The sequence below is a fragment of the Balaenoptera borealis genome (genome assembly GCF_965194805.1).
Source record: "Balaenoptera borealis genome assembly, chromosome: 8".
Lineage (NCBI taxonomy): Eukaryota > Metazoa > Chordata > Mammalia > Artiodactyla > Balaenopteridae > Balaenoptera > Balaenoptera borealis.
In genome coordinates, this window is record NC_138865.1 from 38,815,203 (window position 1) to 38,833,195 (window position 17,993).

At 33.9% G+C, this 17,993-nt stretch overlaps 1 protein-coding gene across 1 annotated transcript in view; it reads left to right on the top strand.

The window, feature by feature from the left end:
* Positions 1 to 17,993, top strand: part of AGTPBP1 (ATP/GTP binding carboxypeptidase 1) — a 170,935-nt gene that overhangs the window by 143,156 nt on the left and 9,786 nt on the right. Inside the window, 2 exon segments of the mRNA XM_082401141.1 lie at positions 1,121 to 1,297; positions 5,268 to 5,428. Of these exon segments, the coding sequence (XP_082257267.1) occupies positions 1,121 to 1,297; positions 5,268 to 5,428 (338 nt within the window).

Here is a 17,993-nt window from a genome sequence, read left to right on the forward strand (position 1 = left end):
GTTTGTGTATCTGTAATTATAATATATGAGGTCAAGTATCTTTTTCTATGTTTGGCCAATTATTATCTCTCTCTTTTTTAAAAATAGCCTTTTCTCATATTCTCTGCTTACTTTTATACAAGTATCTAATTATTTTTAAAATAACTTTATAAGTATACTCTTTATAAGTATATTAAAATTTTTTGTTTATGATATGTAGTGATTTAAAACTTTTATCATATTTGTTGATTTTTTTTTAAAGTAGCTTCTGGGTTTTGAAGCTTAGAAAGACTTCTCATTCTAAGATTTTAAAAGTAGAGTTCTATGTTTACTGTTTGTAGTTTCATTTAAAAATTTAACGTATTAATTTAAAATTTAAATTCACAATCTAATTAGAGTTAATTCAGTGGAGAGTGACTTCAGCTGGTTTTTCTCAGTGGCTGACCAGTTGTATCAGCTTTTCGTGAATGATCAATGTTCCTCACTAATAATAATACTAATTTTAACAAATACCTTTGGTTCTAATTCTGAACTCTCTTTCTAAAGATGCATCTATTCCTATACCAGTATCATCATTTAACTGTTAGATATGTAATTATCTGTCAGATTATTTCTCCAGTCATAGCCTTTTCTTTCAGAATTCCCCAGGGTATACTGCTATATTTCATTTTCATGTGAACCTGAGAATAATTTTAAGTTGCAGAAATGTTGTGGGCATTTAGACTGTGAGTGTCTTAGCTTTATTGTTTCATTTAGGGTTGATTGATGTTTACAGTGTTAAATCTCATTCAAGCCATCTTCATGACTAAAGTTTCTTCATTTTTTGAAATATGTTTTTCTTTGTATTTTAAAACATGGTTTTCTTACATGGTTTTATTCCACTTACTGGTTGCTACTACGAATATTATCCTTTCGTTCATTCTATGTCCTGATTAATATTTGTCTAGGAAAGCAGAAAAGTCTAATTTAGTAAGAGGATTCTTTCAATGTTTTGAATAGCAAGGGATATAGGAAGAAGATCCACGTGACTGCTCTAATGACTATGTTTTCATAAAAATTTTTCAAAATTTAGAAATTAAAATAATTTTAAATGACAAAAAAAGAAAGCTCTTGAAATATTTTATCATTCTTATCTTTGCAGACTTTGCCTAAGATTCTGAGCCACATTGCCCCAGCATTTTGCATGAGCAGCTGTAGCTTTGTAGTAGAAAAATCTAAAGAATCTACAGCACGTGTTGTAGTTTGGAGAGAGATAGGAGTACAAAGAAGCTATACCATGGAGAGTACTTTGTGTGGCTGTGATCAGGGAAAATATAAGGTAAAACATCTCAGGACTTCCAGCCATAAAAATATTTCAAGTCTTCCATATATGCTCTAGTAGTTTTCAAGTATGTATTAAATGATATGTTTGTTATACTGAGCTAAATGTAACTTGCAATAATGGAATTGAATTATATGCGATCTTAAGAACAGTTTTTGTTTTTTTTACTTCTCTGAACTAAATAGCTTGCTTTGGATCCTTATGAAATCTTGGTTGAGTCTATTTACAGTCATAATTTTTAAGAAAGCATGCTGTAATACACATTTAAATAAGTAATTTATAATAAGCTGTGCAAGTAGTACATTATTAATAAAATGTTCTATAATTTTAATTCATAGGATGTAAATATATTTTTATGCATTTAGAAATAAACACATTACACTTACTTATAAAATTTTTTTAATTTAGATTTTATGTGTGTATGACTTTTAAATGCATATTCCTTCACTAATTTTTTTTTCTTTTCTAAGACTCCTCTTCTGTGGTACCATAGGCTTTTATGGGAAACAATGAGTTCAGACTTTATTTTTGAAATTTAAGAGTAATTAAATGTTAGGTGACTTTGAATTTTTTAATTTTAAAGTTTGAGAACTTTTAAAAAAATTTGTTATTGGAGTATAGTTGATTTACAATGTTTTGTTAGTTTCAGGTGTACAGCAAAGTGAATCAGTTATACATATACATATATCAACTCTTTTTTAGATTCCTTTCCCATATGGGTCATTACAGAGTACTGAGTAGAGTTCCCTGTGCTATACAGTGGTTCCTTATTAGTTAATCTATTTTATATACAATAGTGTGTATACGTCAATCCCAATCTCCCAATTTATCCCTCCTCGCGTTTCCCTGCTGGTAACTGTAAGATTGTTTTCTACATATGTGACTGTATTTCTGTTTTGTAGATAAGTTCATTTGTACCATTTTTTTAGATTCCACATATAAGTGATATCATACAATATTTGTTCTTCTCAGTCTGACTTACTTCACTCAGTATGACAATCTCTAGGTCCATCCATGTTGCTACACATGGTATTATTTTGTTCTTTTTTATTGCTGAGTAATATTCCATTGTATGTATGTACCACAAAAGATTGAGAACTTAAAAGGCAATGAATTGGACCTTAGGTAAGCAACTGTAAACCCGGATATTTATTTTTCTTGCCTTGCCACAAAAAGCTTTTCAGGTGTCATGCTAATTATTCCACTCATTCTGTTTTGTTGTGTTTTGTTTTTTTGACATGGGCAAGAGGAATCTGAATCTCATAGTGATTTTCATATACCTCACATAAAAGTGATTATAACTTTATGTTTAGAAAGAGTTAAAAATCTTCCAATTGGTTAGTATTAAAAATGTAAACATATTATGATTGATGCCAAAATGTTCAAATGGAAAGCTTAAATGATTTTTCCAGTCTGTAACAAACTAGGAGAAAATTGTATAGATTTTGCAACTGGCGTTCAAACTTTGGGGGCCTAGATGGGTAGAACTTAGTGAAATTTCAGTACTTTCTGTAGAGTGACTCTTCCCTAAGATTTACGTTGACCACAGTATACTATTCTTCCAAAATGTGCTATCTTTTGAAATCTCTTCAAATATTGTAAAACAGTGTCTTCTAGACTACCAAAGGCACAATTGTGGTAAGAGAGGAGCATGAGCACTCCAGCCCACAAACCCTGCCTCCTAATCATTGCTTTAGTGAACTGTAAGTGTGTGGGATGGAAAAAAGCTTGACAGTCATTTTTGTAAAGGACCGTAGGTAGTTCCTATGATTTAGGGAAATAGACTATAAATTCTTTGTTCTTAAAGAGATGCAGTCCAGCTGGAGAAGGTAAGTTAAAGCGTCAGTGTCTGTGAAACTGGTGTCTGGGAGTAGGGAGAGAAGAAGTCAGGGAAGCTGAGACTTGCATGCCCCTTGAAATCATCTGTTGCATAATAATAGTAGCACTTTCTTACTATATTTGGATTCTACTGATAGACTTTCATTGGATTTTTTTGAATGTTCTTTTTGTGTTTTGATAAATTTATTTAGTCATTGAAAAAACCACGTTTAAAAAATTGCTAAAATATATTTTGAAACATAAAACATTAGCCGAGTTTTCTAAAAATTACTTTATAAAATCTTAAAAATAAAATGAATACCTAATATATAGTCATTTCTCTTTTATACGATTTACATTGGCATATATGTACTTTATGTGATTTCCGTTGATAGAGTTACATTGATTTAAAACTATGGAGAGGAGTATGTCTTATTACTAATAATAAGCTAAGTTTTTTACATCTAAAATTCAGTGCTTTGATCATAACGTATACTTTTTTAAAGCTTTTTTTAATTAATAAACTTTTTAAAATAAGTTTATTTATTTTTGGCTGCATTGGGTCTTTGTTGCTGCACCCGGGCTTTCTCTAGCTGTGGCGAGCGGGGGCTACTCTTCATAGCAGTGCATGGGCTTCTCATTGTGGTGGCTTCTCTTGCTGTGGAACACGAGCTGTAGGCCTGTGGGCTTCAGTAGTTGTGGCATGCAGGCTTCAGTAGTTGTGGCATGCAGGCTTCAGTAGTTGTGGCGTGTGGGCTTAGTTGCTCCATGGCATGTGGGATCCTCCCGGACCAGGGCTCGAACCCGTGTCCCCTGTGTTGACAGGTGGATTCTTAACCACTGTGCCACCAGGGAAGTCCCAATAAACTTTTTAAAGAGGAGTTTTAGATTCACAGAAAAATTGAGTGGAAACTACAGAATTCCCATATACCCCCATCCTCCCCCCCACACATAACGTATACTTTACAAACTTGTTAATATTAGCTAATAAGTTGTGTAAGTCTAATAATATTTTAAGAAACAAATCTCTTCACCCTCAAGAATGTTCTTATATTACTGAATTTTAGGCTTCAAATATTCTTTATTTTTATTTTTGATGAGCTAATTCAGAAATAGGCATAGCCTTTCTAAAGCTTTTAGATTAAGAAGGCAAATACATTTTCTAAGTCAGTTAGGTCACATTTCTTAGAATATTTGGAGATGGCCAACCTATTTAAACAATCAGTCAATCATTATTATGAAGGCATGTGTTACATAGAGTAAATAACAGTTTTTATAATTTATCTCTTCAGTTACTGTGTGCTTTTAGTCTGGTCATTGAAAGTCTAGTCTGCTCTCATCTACACCTGCAACCTTTGTTGGTGTAAGGATTGCATTTATTTTAGAGATTCATTTTTATCTGAAAATTAAATGATAAGCAGCGTCTTGATTTACAGTCCATTTTTATCCTTTTATTTGGTAATGTTTAACTTTTGGTAAACCTTATATTGTTTATTGAGAAACTATTGCTTAAAAAAGGGTTGTGGTAAAATTTTGTTTTTGCGTTAGTAGACCACCTTTGAAATGGGCATTGTCATCTGACATGGAACATAAGAACTTATTTTACTGCTGCCTCATTAGCTTAGATTCGTCTGATTATTTTTTGACATAGTTACCTTTCTTTTGTTTGTTTTTTACTCAGCAATTTCTTTTTATCATTCAGGAAAAGTATGTATAAAGTAATGTTCAAGTATACAAATTGGAGCCTTGATTGTAGCACTATAATATTTCAACATCGGCATACAAGTAGTAGATTACAAGAAGTACTAGCAAGATCTCGTAAAAATATAATTTCACCCATGAGCTCCAAGAATAACTTAACCACAAGATGTTTATCTGTTTTTTCCTCCCCAGTGTGTTGGTGAAAATAATTTTCACGCAGTGAATGAGCATAGACATTTTAGAAACGGTTTTTTAAGACAGTTTCCTTTGCGACTTAAAATGATCTTATGTTGTTAAGACACTGTGCTTATGAGTCCTAGGTTCATACAAAGTGCCAGCCTTTTATTTTATTAATATAGTTACAAATTCATTTTATGTAATTTTAGTGAGATACAGCCAGAGGATAGCAAATGTCCTAGTTACATGTTTATTATTTCTTTATTTTTAGGGTTTACAGATTGGTACTCGAGAATTGGAAGAGATGGGAGCAAAATTTTGTGTTGGTCTATTGCGTTTGAAAAGACTGACATCCCCACTGGAATATAATCTGCCTTCTAGCCTGCTTGACTTTGAAAATGACTTGATTGAATCGAGCTGCAAAGTAACTAGGTAAGACATACTTGTTTTATTCTTTTGTTATATGGTAGTATACTGTTAAACTTCATTAAATTAGTTACGCAGAGGAAAGGCACAGAGATTTTGACAGCCAGGAGCATTTTTAGAATTAATATACATAAGTCTTGCTTATTTTAACATTGGTATTTGGATAAAATTTTAATGAAATATCCTTATATTTGGAATGCTGTTTTAGTGATCTTAATGATTTACTTTTAACTTAAATAAGCAGTGTGGAAAACAGTTACTTATATCAGATAATATGTAAATTTAGAAGGCTTGGAGCCAAGATTCATAGTTCAAAAGAAATTTTATTTTGTTGATAATCTACACATATCAGATGGCTTTCCAATCACCTTCTGGTTACATCTACTAGAAACAGCTAATTTAATATCCCTCTGAAAATATAACTACATCTGCCAAGTAGTATCTTTCTGAGTAGGTAAACTTTTGCTCCTAAAATTCAGTGTATGTAAAATTTGATCAGTTATTGTCTCAGAGATAGTTTAGTATCACAATTCTTAATCATAGTACCAGAGTTTAGCATTTTATAGTTTGATACATATGGGTAGGAATAGTCCCATTTTATAGAATCTACATGATTTTTATTGTTGGACATTGACATCAGATTTGTTAATTTATTACCAAGCTATGTTATATATATATATATATCAATTTAGTAGTTTTAAGTGTAGTAAAACATTAATTAGAACTCTATTCTTATATAATGTGATAATTAGGCAGTGATCCTCTGCATTCTCTATATTTCAAAACACTTGCTAAACGATAATGGAAATAAATATAAATATATTTATTTATAAATAAGTATAAATAAAGTTGTTCTCATTGATGTTTAGAAGCCTACTTTTAAGTTATTTCATGTATTCTTCCCCCCCCCCCCATCTTTTTGAGGTAAAATTCACAAATAAAATTGTAAGATATTTAAAGTGTACACTGTGATGATTTGGTATATGTATACATTGTGAAAGGATTTACCCCATTGAGTATTAACATATCCATCCATCACATCACATGTTTACCTTTGTGTCTGTGTGTGAGGGAATATTTTTCAGTTTTACTCTCCTAGCAAATTTCAATCATACAATCCAGTGTTATCTAGTATAGTCACCATGTTATACATTACTTCCTCAGACCTTATTCATCTCAACACCTGAAAGTTTGTATCACTCTTACTAACCTCTCCCTATTGCCTCCTCCACCTGTCCCATATCCCCTGGCAACCACTTTCCTGCTCTCTGTTTCTGAGTTGTTCCAATTCTTTTTTTTTTTTTTTTTTTAAACATTTCATATGTAAGTGACACCATGCAGTATTTGTCTTTGTCTGGCTTATTTCACTTAGCATAATGCCCTCCAGTTTCATCCATGCTGTAGCAAATGAAAGGATTTCCTTTTTTTTTTTTTAAGGCTGAATAATATTACATTGTATATCTATATGCCACATTTTCTTTATCCATTCATCCATCAATGGACAGTTAGATTGTTTTCATACTTTGACTATGTGAATAATACTGCTTTGAACATAAGAGTAGAGTGTCTTAACAGTTTTCAGTGTACAGATCTTCCACCTTCTTGGTTAATTTATTCCTAACTATTATTTTTGATGCTATAGTAAGTTTGTTTTCTTGATTTCTGTTTCTGATGTTTCATTGTTAGTGTATAGAAATGCAGCTGGTTTTTGTATATTGATTTTGTATCCTGCAGCTTTACTGAAATCATTTATTACTTCTAACATTGTGCTGTTTTTAGGAATTCTATATGATATCTTGTCTACTGCAAATAGAGAAAATTTACTTTTTCCTTTCTGATTTGGATGCGTTTTATTTCCGTTTCTTGCCTAATTGCTCAAGCCAGTACTGTGTTGAATAAGAGTGGTGAGAGTGGGCATCCTTGTTTTGTTCCTTATCTTAGAGGAAAAGCTTTTGGTATTTCATCGTTGAGTATGACATTAGCTGTGGGCTTGTCATATATTGCCTTTATTATGCTGATTTGTTGAGTTTTATCATGAATGGATGGTGAATTTTGTCAAATGCTTTTCTGCATCTATTGAGATGATTATATGATTTTTATCCTTCATTTTGTTAATGTGGTGTATCACATTGATTGATTTGCGTATGTTGAACCATCCTTGCATCTCAGGGTGCAAGGTGATCATGGTTTATGTATGATTCTTTTAACGTATTGTTGAATATGATTTCCTAATACATTTTATTGAGGATTTTTGCATCTAAGTTCATCAGGGATATTGGCCAATAATTTTCTTGTTTTTAAAATTTCTTCTCTGACTTTGGTATCAGGGTAATGCTGACCTTGTAAAATGAATTTGGAATTGTTCCCTCCTCTTTTAATTGGGGAAGAGTTTGAAAATAATTGCTATTATTTCTTGCTTAAATGTTTGGTAGAATTCATCATTGAAGCCATCTAGTCTTGGGGTTATCTTGGAAGGTTTTTGAGTATTGATTCAGTTTCCTCACTGGTAATTGGTCTGTTCAGATTTTCTGTTAATTTCTTCATGATTCAGTCTTGGTAGCTTGTATGTTTCTAGGATTTTTTTCCATTTCTTCTAGGTTGTCCAATTTGTTGGTGTATAATTGTTCATAGTGGTCTCTTATGATCCTTTGTATTTTTGAGGTATCTGATGTGATGTCTCCTGTTTCATTTGTAATTTCTCTCTCTCTTTTTTTTGGAAAGTCTTGCTGTTTGTCTATTCTATCTTTTAAAAAAATTAGCTCTTAATTTCATTGATCTTTTTTTTCTTTTTAGTCTCTATTTCATTTGTCTGTTTGATCTTTGTTATTTTCTACCTTCTGCTAACTCTAGGCTTAGTTTGTTCTTATTTTCCTAGTTCCTTGAGGTGTAAAATTAGGTTGTTTATTTGAGATCTTTCTTTTTTCAGGCATTTATTGTTATAAACTTCCCTCTTAGAACTGCTTTTGCTGCGTCTCATCAGTTTTGGTATGTTGTGTTTCCATTTTTAGTTCTCTCAAAATATTATTTGATTTCTCTTTCACTCATTGGTTGTTTGGGAACACGTTGTGTAATCTCCACGTACTTGTGAATTTTCCAGTTTTCCTAATTGATTTCTAGTTTTCTTTTCTTTTCTTTTCTTTCTTTCTTTCTTTTTTTTTTTTTTTTGCCACACCACACGGCTTGTGGAATCTTAGTTCCCTGACCAGGGATTGAACCCAGGCCCTCAGTATTGAGGGCACGGAGTCCTAATCACTGGACCACCAGGGAATTCCCAATCAATTTCTAGTTTTATATGGTGGTTGGGCTTAGTATGATTTCAGTCTTCTTAACTTCATTAAGACTTGTTTGTAGCCTAAGATATGATTTACCCTGGATAATGTTCCATGTGTGTTTATGTATTCTTTTGCTGTTGGATAGAATGTTCTATATATCTGTTAGGTCCGTCTGGTCTAATGTGTAGTTTAATTCCAGTGGTTTTTTTTAGACTGATTTTCTGTCTTGGATGACCTATCCATTGTTGAAAGTGGGTGTTTGAAGTTCATTGCTATTCTTATATTGCTGTCTGTTCCCTCCTTCAGATCTGTTAATATTTGCTTTATATATTTAGGTGCTCCTATGTTGGGTGCATAAATATTTACAATTGTTATATCCTCCTGATGAATTGATCCTTTTATTATTATTATTTTTAAAATTTATTTATTTGTTTATTTATTTCTGGCTGCATTGGGTCTTCATTGCTGCATGCGGGCTTCCTCCCTAGTTGTGGCGAGCAGGAGCTACTCTTCGTGCAGTGCACTGGCTTCTTATTGCGGTGGCTTCTCTTTGTTGTGGAGCATGGGCTCTAGGCGCGCGGGCTTCCGTAGTTGTGGCACACGGGCTCAGTAGTTGTGGCTCGCAGGCTCTAGAGCACAGGCTCAGTAGTTGTGGTGCATGGGCTTAGTGGCTCTGTGGCATGTGGGGTCTTCCCGGACCAGGGGTCAAACCTGTGTCCCCTGTGTTGGCAGGCAGATTCTGAACCACTGCGCCACCAGGGAAGTCCAATTCTTTTATTATTATATAATGACCTTATTATTTTCTCTTGCTGATCTTTGGCTTAAAGTCTTTTATTTCTGGTATAAGTATAGCTACCCCTGCTTTCTTCTGGTTTCTATTTGCATTGAATTTATTTTTTCATCACTTCATTTTCAGTTGATGTGTGTCCTTAAAACTGAGAAACTGAGGTGTCTCTTGTAGGCAACATATAGTTGGGTCTCTTTTATTATTTATTCAGCCACTCCGTTTTTTGATTGGAGAATTTAATCCCTTTACAGTTAAAGTAATCATTGATAGGTGTAGGCCTACTATTGTCATTTTAATTGTTTTCTGGTTATTTTGTAATTCCTTTGCTTCTTTCTTCCTGTCTTGCTCTCTTCCTTTGTGATTTGATAATTTTCTGTACAGTAAGTCCCCTACACACGAACCTTCAAGTTGCAAACTTTCAAAGATGGAAACATGTGTTCACACGTCCAATCATGTAAGTTAGTTCATGTGTCTGGTGTACATTGTCGTCTGCGTGCATCCTTTACAAGTGGTTGTGCTTTTGTGTACTTTACTGTATAGTACTGTATAGAGTACAGTAGTACAGTATCTTTATTTCAAGCTAGATCTGCAAGGGAATGACTTCATTGAACTCCTTGCTGTGCAACATGAGGAGCTTATTAATGAAGACCTGATGGAATTGGAGACCCAGAGAAAGGCCGAAGAGAGACAAGAAGAAGAAGAAGTAACTGAAGAACCAAAGAGATTCACGACACAGGAAATGGCAAGGGGATTTTCTTTATTTGAGGAGGCATTGTTAGTTTTGAGGCACAGGAGCTGAATGTAGAACAGTACACAAAGGTTGCAGCAGCCGTTCAGAATGCAAACCAGTGCTGCTGTGTCATCTATGATGAGAAAAAAAGAGCTACTACCCAGACATCCCTGGATCATTTTTTCAAGAGGGTAGATAGAATTGAATCCAGCAAGGAACCAGAACCTATGTCATCAGCGTCAGGCATGAGTGAAGTTGCAGCTTGCCCTCCATCTTCTATTGCTGATGATCCTTCAGTTCTATCATCTCTCACCTCTCCTCTCCCCTCCTCCAGTCAGTAACTCTTCTTGCCTGTTTACTCGATGCCAGCCCCTGTATGCCAGCTGATTTACTGTACTACTGTACTTTTCAAGGTACTGTACTGTAAGATTAAAAATATTTTATTTTTTGTGTTTGTTTTTTATGTATTATTTGTGTGAAAAATATTATAAACCTATTACAGTACAGTACTATATAGCCGATTGTGCTAATTAGGTACCTAGGCTAGTTTTGTTGGACTTACGAACGTGCTCTCAGAATGGAACTCGTTTGTATGTAGGGGACTTACGGTAGTGGTATGCTTTGAATTCTTTATCTTTTGTGTATCTACTATAGGTTTTGGCAGTGCATTGAGGCTTACATAAAACATTTTGTTTTTCTTTTTTGCCAAGGCTGCTACCCTTACATAAAACATTTTAAATATAAACAGTCTATTTTAATCTGATAATTACTTAACTTTAAATGCATACCAAAACTTCCCCTTCCTTCACATTTTGTTTAATGTTATAATTTGCATCTTTTCACATTGTATATCCATTAACAAATTATTGTAATTACATTTATTTTTAATACTTTTGTCTTTTAACCTGTAAACTAGATTTATAAGTGATGTACCCATCACCATTGCAATATTAGAATATTCTGAATTTAATTATATATTTACCTTTACCTGTGAGTTTTATACTTTCATGTTTTCCTGTTACTAATTAGTATCCTTTTGTTTCAGCTTGAAGAACTCCCTTTAACATTTCTTTTAAGACTGGTCTAGTGTTGATGAACTCCTTCATCATTTGTTTATCTGGAAAACTTATATCTCTTTTTCAGTTCTGAAGGACAACTTTGCCAGGTAGAGTATTCCTGATTGGCAATTTTTTCCTTTCAGAACTTTGAGTATATCATCTTACTCCCTTCTAGCCTGCAAGGTTTCTGCTGAAAAATCTGTTTATGGTCTTATCTGGGTTCCTGTGTATGTAATGAGTTTCTTTTTCTCTTGCTACTTTGAAGATTCTCCTTGTCTTTAACTTTTGATGATTTAATTATAATGTGTTTTGGTGTGGGTCCTTTTGGATATATCTTTTTTAGTACTTTCTAGGCTTCCTAGATCCAGTTGTCTGACATCTCTTTCTTTTCCCAAGTTAGGGAAGTTTTCAGCCATTAATCCTTGAATAACCTTTCTGCCTCCTTTTCTCTCCTCTCTTTCTGGAACCCCTATAATGCATATTTTAAGCTATTTTCACTCTTTCATTATTTCTGTTTGCACCTCTGTTTGAAAAAATTCCACTGCCGTTTTCAGGTTTGCTGATCCTTTCTTCCACTTGAGCTAGTCTGCTGTTGAAACCATCGTATTGCATTTTTCAGTGCTGTTATTGTAGTCTTCAGTTCTATCATTTCTGTTTGGGGATTTTTAATATTTTCTATCTCTTTTTTGAAGTTCTTACTTTGTTCATGCATTACTCTCCTAACTTTGGTGTGCATCTTTATGACCATTATTTTGAACTTTGTATCAGGTAAATCACTTACCTTTATTTCATTAAGATCTGCTTCTGGATATTTTTATTGTTCTTTGTTTGGAACATATTCCCCTAATTCTTCATTTTTATTGACTCTCTGTTCATTTCTGCACATTAGTTAGGACAGGCACCTCTCCCAGCCTGACAGAATGGTCTCATGGCACGTGCTCTTCGTTGTGTTTCATACTTTTGTTATTCCCCAAAAGATAGTGTTCTGAAAGGAGCTGATAGTATAATAGAAAAAGCACAATTTACATTTGTGAAGGGGCATGATGGTGATTATAAAAAATACAGAAAATACATTAATATATTTAAAAAAACAAAATTTAAAAATTACATAGACATACTGAGAAAAAAGTTACTGAGTAAATAATTTAAAATCACCTGGATTTATGTGGAATAAATTTCTTAAATTAGTAAGTTTTAGGCTAGGACTTGAAAGATAGTAAATGAGGCTTGGTAAAGAAATAGGAGCTAACATGAAGGAAACAAAGTTGGCAATAAGAAGTAGGCTAATTTAGGTAAGGTGGAAAGGATTGCTTGGAGCTCAGAAAAGCTAATGTTGAAGAAGGCATTACGGGAGCAGGTGTTCAGTTTCATGGGAAGGTTAGTGTGGATTTTATAGAAGAGAAGTAGTAACTGTATATGTTCTTAAGCAAGGAATGATAACTGATATATCCTATGCAGGATGTATTAAAATTCAAAATGTTTAGAAGCTTATGCTAGTGTAATACTTCTGTATTGTAAGCACCAGGTATTATGGTAAGTTGAGGGAAAAGGTGACTGCAGAGCTTTCTGGAGTTGTTCTTTGAGGTTGATACTTCTAATGTATACTACTGGTGTCCAGTTATTCAAAGTGCTGCTTCTTGAATGTAGATTTCTGTTATTCTTATTTTCTTTTGTTTTAGTTGGTTTCTAATACGGGTAGAGCGAATAAGGAGGAATGAGAGAGGTTCTGATTGTTGGCTGAAGATGAAACAAGCTAGCTCCAAAGTTTCCGATGGAATTATTGGTATATACTTAGTGCTTTTAAGACTGCTCCCCCACCACCAAGACTGACAAAGCTCTTTTCCTCATAGCTAACTGTCATTTATGATTTTAAAATCTTATTTAATAATGATTGCTTACTCATTTGGCTGTCCTTTTTATTGCTTCTTGGAAACTTTTCAAGAATCATTGTAAATTCTTGTCATTATTTGCATTATTGGTAAAATGGGTGGGAGGGAAGTTGTACATATTTCTCACCTTTCCCTCTTTCTCCTAGCTTTTGATAATCATCCTTTAGTTTTGCTGTGCATTGGCAATCACTGATAACAATTACCTTGGAAATAAAAGCTATAGTAAATGTAACACAGATCAGTTGGGTTTATTTGTTGAGGCCAAAAAAGGGGCCTGTGGTGTTCAAAAACTTTCCTTTGAGTATTCCTTCTCTATCTTCTTTGCTTTTTCTCCTCTTTCAACTTTTCTTCTCATCCTACACACTTTCCATAAATGATACTCATTCCAGTGATTTTAAATTACATCTGTGTATTGATAACTCCAAAATACATATAATCTTCCAGACCTCTCTTCTGAGCTCTAGACTTATGTATCCAGCTTCCGACTTGATTTTGTACACTTGGACACAAAATTAACTTCTCTAAAACTCAACTTGTGACTTCTGTTCCCCTACCTCTCCCCAAACAAACCCATTCATCTGTATCCACCTCCCTCTACCCAATTGCTCTTGTAAGAAATCTTATTCTTGGCATCTCCTTCTCTCTCCCTTACCCTTAATCCAATCCATCACTTGGGGCTTTTTGATTTCACCTCCAAAATATTTCTCAGATCTTTCTATTTCTCTCCACCACTTCTGCCATTACACTGGTCCAGGCTGCCATCATCTCTTGCCTGCTCTACTCCAATAGCCTCTGACTGGTCTTTCCCTACTTTTTTGTATCCTCCAGTTTCTTTGTACGAAGTGGTCACTGTCCTGCTTAAAGTCCTTCAGTTATTTTCCACATATATGGCCTATATCCATTATCAGAGTCTCTGAGGTCCAGATGAGCCATCTATACCTTTCTCTCCCCCTTTAGCTTGTCCTACTCTCTCTCTGTATTCTTACCATTCCAACCACACTGACCATCTTATAGTTTTTATGACAGTGCTTCTAAACTAGCAAAGGTCTAGTTTTTATTTTCCAATTTGTTATGGATTGGTAATTGAATAAAATACAGTAAGAATGAAGTACTATACAAATGGAAGAGGGCACCCCAAGGAATGCAAATATAAGCTCCAATTTCCTGTTATTAGAGTCACCAGACACATAATTTTATGTAAAATTGTTGTAAAAGTTTCTGAACACTTCATTTTAATTCCTAGGCTTTTGTTGCCATGGACCAGTAACAAAGAATTTGTGGACCATACCTTGAGTAGTGCTATTCTAGAACATGAAAATCTTTTTATCATCCCAGCGTCTTTGCATTTGCTTTTTCCTCTATCAAAATGTCTATGCCTCCATTTGTTTAAGGTTTTATCCTTATCCTCAGTGCTATTCAGTTTCAGTGCATTGTGTTTAGGAGTGGTATATTAAAAAGAATATACCTTGGTTGACACTTAATATGTACGTTTAATTTGAGGACTCTTCAATTTTGAAAAAATCTCAACCATTTTTTTTTTTTTGAAAATTGCTTCTTTGACAATTCCTTTATTCTGTTCTTCCAGAATTCCTACACTGGAGCTTCTCTATGTGTTCTCCACACATGTCTCTTAACAACTTTTTCACATTTTCTATCTCTTTCAGTCTAGGTAAATTCTTCAGTAGCATTTTATAATTCACTAAATTTAGTTGTTTCTGGTCTAAAGTTTATCTCATGGGAGTATTTTATTTTAAAGATTATATATTTCACATCTAATTGGTTCTTTTTTGTTTCTGCATTTTTTAATTTCATGATTCCTTGTTTATTCTTATGGCCACTATTCTTCCCTTCTTTGAAGACCCTAAACACTTTCATAGTCATTTGTAGATTATGCCATTATTTTTGTGTTGGTAAGCTCATCACGGTTTCTCAAGACTTTTGTAACTTGCAAGGTCATATTAAATGAGAGCTTCCCCCAAACCGCCAGCTCTTTCAAGTCTTGCCCTTAATCCCTTAATGATTTTGTATTGCTTCTACCTGGCCCTCTCTAGGCTCCAGTCCAAGCTTATATTAGCTTACACTAGCATTTTATTAGTCTTGTATTTCCTACTTCCCATCCTTCAACGATACTGGGGATTTTGCTGGACAAGTGACTGTGTTCATGAGGGTTCTGACTTTGCTGCTTTGTCTCCTTTTTTCTGACTTAATAATTGCAACTTTATACAATCTTAACCTTAGGCAGAAGTCTCAGCCTTATTTTTTCAGCCTCCTTTCTAAAGTGGGAAGCCTCACTCCAGCTGCTCGATTGCCATGAGTCTGGGTTTAATTCCCTGGCTCTAGGACACTTAAGCCTCCCTGTTATTTTGAAGGAGCTATTGCTGCCTGCTCTTGGACCTGGAATTCAGGAGACCCATGACCTATTTTTGTGCCTCTATGCTTTTACTGGTCCAAGGAGATGTTTATGTTGTTTCTGTATACATCTGTGTCTTTTTTGTTTTCCTGTTTTACATTTTATCTATCATTGCTCTGTGGTTAGAGCAAGGATAATAAGGATCTCAAAGCATGTATTTGTCTAAACCAGCTTCTGAGAGAAGTCTGTCAGTCACACCTACCTAGCTAACTCCTAGTTAACCTCAGGGACCATATTTAAGCCTTTCAACACTGTCTAATGGTGCCTTGCATAGTACCAGTCACATACTGAGTTGAGGAAGTGGTAGGTTGCTACATAAGATTTTCAGATTCAATTGGGTTGGATTGCTTGTTGGTTGGGGGAAAGGTCTTACAGTACCCTAAATATCAGTGTAAGGATGTTAGACTTTATCCTTTAGGCAGTTGGCAGTTTTGAAGCCACTGGGTGGAGTATGCTAATTGGTGTTTTTTGCCTGAAAATAATGTAAAGATTTGATTGAAGCTGGGAAGGTAGAGGCAAGAAAACCTTTGAGGAAACTAGAATCATTCATGTTTGAGAGGAGGATGAGAGCTCAAATAAGGAGGTAATGTGGCAATGATTGTTTGAGGAGACAGTATCAGGTGGCAATGGAGAGGTCTTGATGATTGAATATGGAATCAGAAGCAGGTGAAGCCACGTTTCCATATTGGAGTGAAAAAGGCAAATGATGGTATTAGAGATGGAACTAGGAAACCACTTACTTTTACTAAGATTACCTTCCTGTCCTTTTCTCTTTATTGTCTGTACTCTTCTGGATCCTTTCTTTGTCCTTGGTAACTTTCTGTTTCCTGGTCTTAATGTAAACCTGACATATCATCTGAATGAATTAAGTTCTTCCCATTTTTTTTAGTGAGTTGACCCGTAAAAATCTTTCAAACCCATCTTCCCCTGTTCAATTTATGCTTTTGTTTCTGTGTACAATGTGGATGGTTTTATTCCACATAGTAGCCCTCAATTTAATTTTATCTTCCTCAGGTTTAACTGTTTCTCAAGGTAGAGTATCTATTTGTTGTGAACTAATTTATTTTCTATAGGCAATTTATATCAAGTAAGCTTGGAATAATTGCAGCGGCAAGAATAGTAAACATTAAATGCCTTTGTCAAGGTAATCAGTAACTCATTTATAGATGACAAATAATTAGTCTTCACAACACCATAAACCCGTCGGTATTTGGCACATAGCATTTGAGTTTGTTTAAATAAACTTAAGAAAAAGGTAAGAGACTTATTCAAAGTGAATCTTTGATAATTACGAAAAATAATTTCCCAGGTTTTCCATTTAGTATATATACCATTGCTTCATTTAATAGAAGATACTTTAGTTTTATAAACAATAATTGGAATCTAAAAATCAATTAGAAGTTGAACAAAGCATAAAAACTACCGATCTATAAAATTATTTTACTTGGAACGCTTAAAACTTCTGAATATAAGACTTTATATTAAAAAGCAGACAGATTCTTTAACCATGTTGGTATTACATGTATATAAGCTATAACTAGCTCTCTTTTTATTTAGTGTTTGTTTTTAACCTTCTCTTTATATGTAAATATATTGTAAGCAGAATATAGTTGTTTTTGTAAAATTTTAGTCTGACAGTTATCTTTTAATTGGAACATTAGTTCATTTACATTTATTGTAATTATTGACATATTTAGATTTAAATCTACCTGCTTATTATTTGCTTTGTTTGTTCCACTTGCCCTGTGTTTTTAAAAGGATTTTTATTTGATTTATTTAAACTAAACTTTTTACATTTATATTATATAAAATATATTCGTATTTATATTCAAGCTCAATATAAATGTGAATTTTTATCTCTTGGGACAATATAGGATCCTTCATATGTTAACTCCATTTAACCCCCTCTCAATATATGTACTACTGTTGTCAGATAGAGTATACTATGAGCATTTTACACTTTGTAGCTGTTATTACTGTTTTATGCAGTCATTGGATCTCACCACACGTTTACTGCCTCGCCACTCCCCGCCCCTTTTCTCATTTCTTTCTTCATATCAGTTTTTGTCTGGGGTCATTTTTCTTCTACTCAAAGAATACTCTTAAGTCTTCACCTTCATTTTTGAGCGGTGTTTTTTTGGATAGAGAAACGTTTTTCAGCATGTTGAGGGATCATTCTATTGTCTTCAATCTTCCACCACTGAGTTGTCAAGTCAGCCATTTGTCTGATTGTGGCCCCTTTGAACGTGATCTATCTTTTAAGGTTAAGTTGCTTTTATGAATTTCTCTTAGTCTTTAGTTATTTAGGGGTTTAACTTAGATGTGATTTTATTTATTTTGCTTGGGATCACAAGGTTTCTTAAATTTGCAGCTTGATGTCTTCCATCAGTTTGGCGAAATTCTTAGCCATTTTCTCTTCAAACAT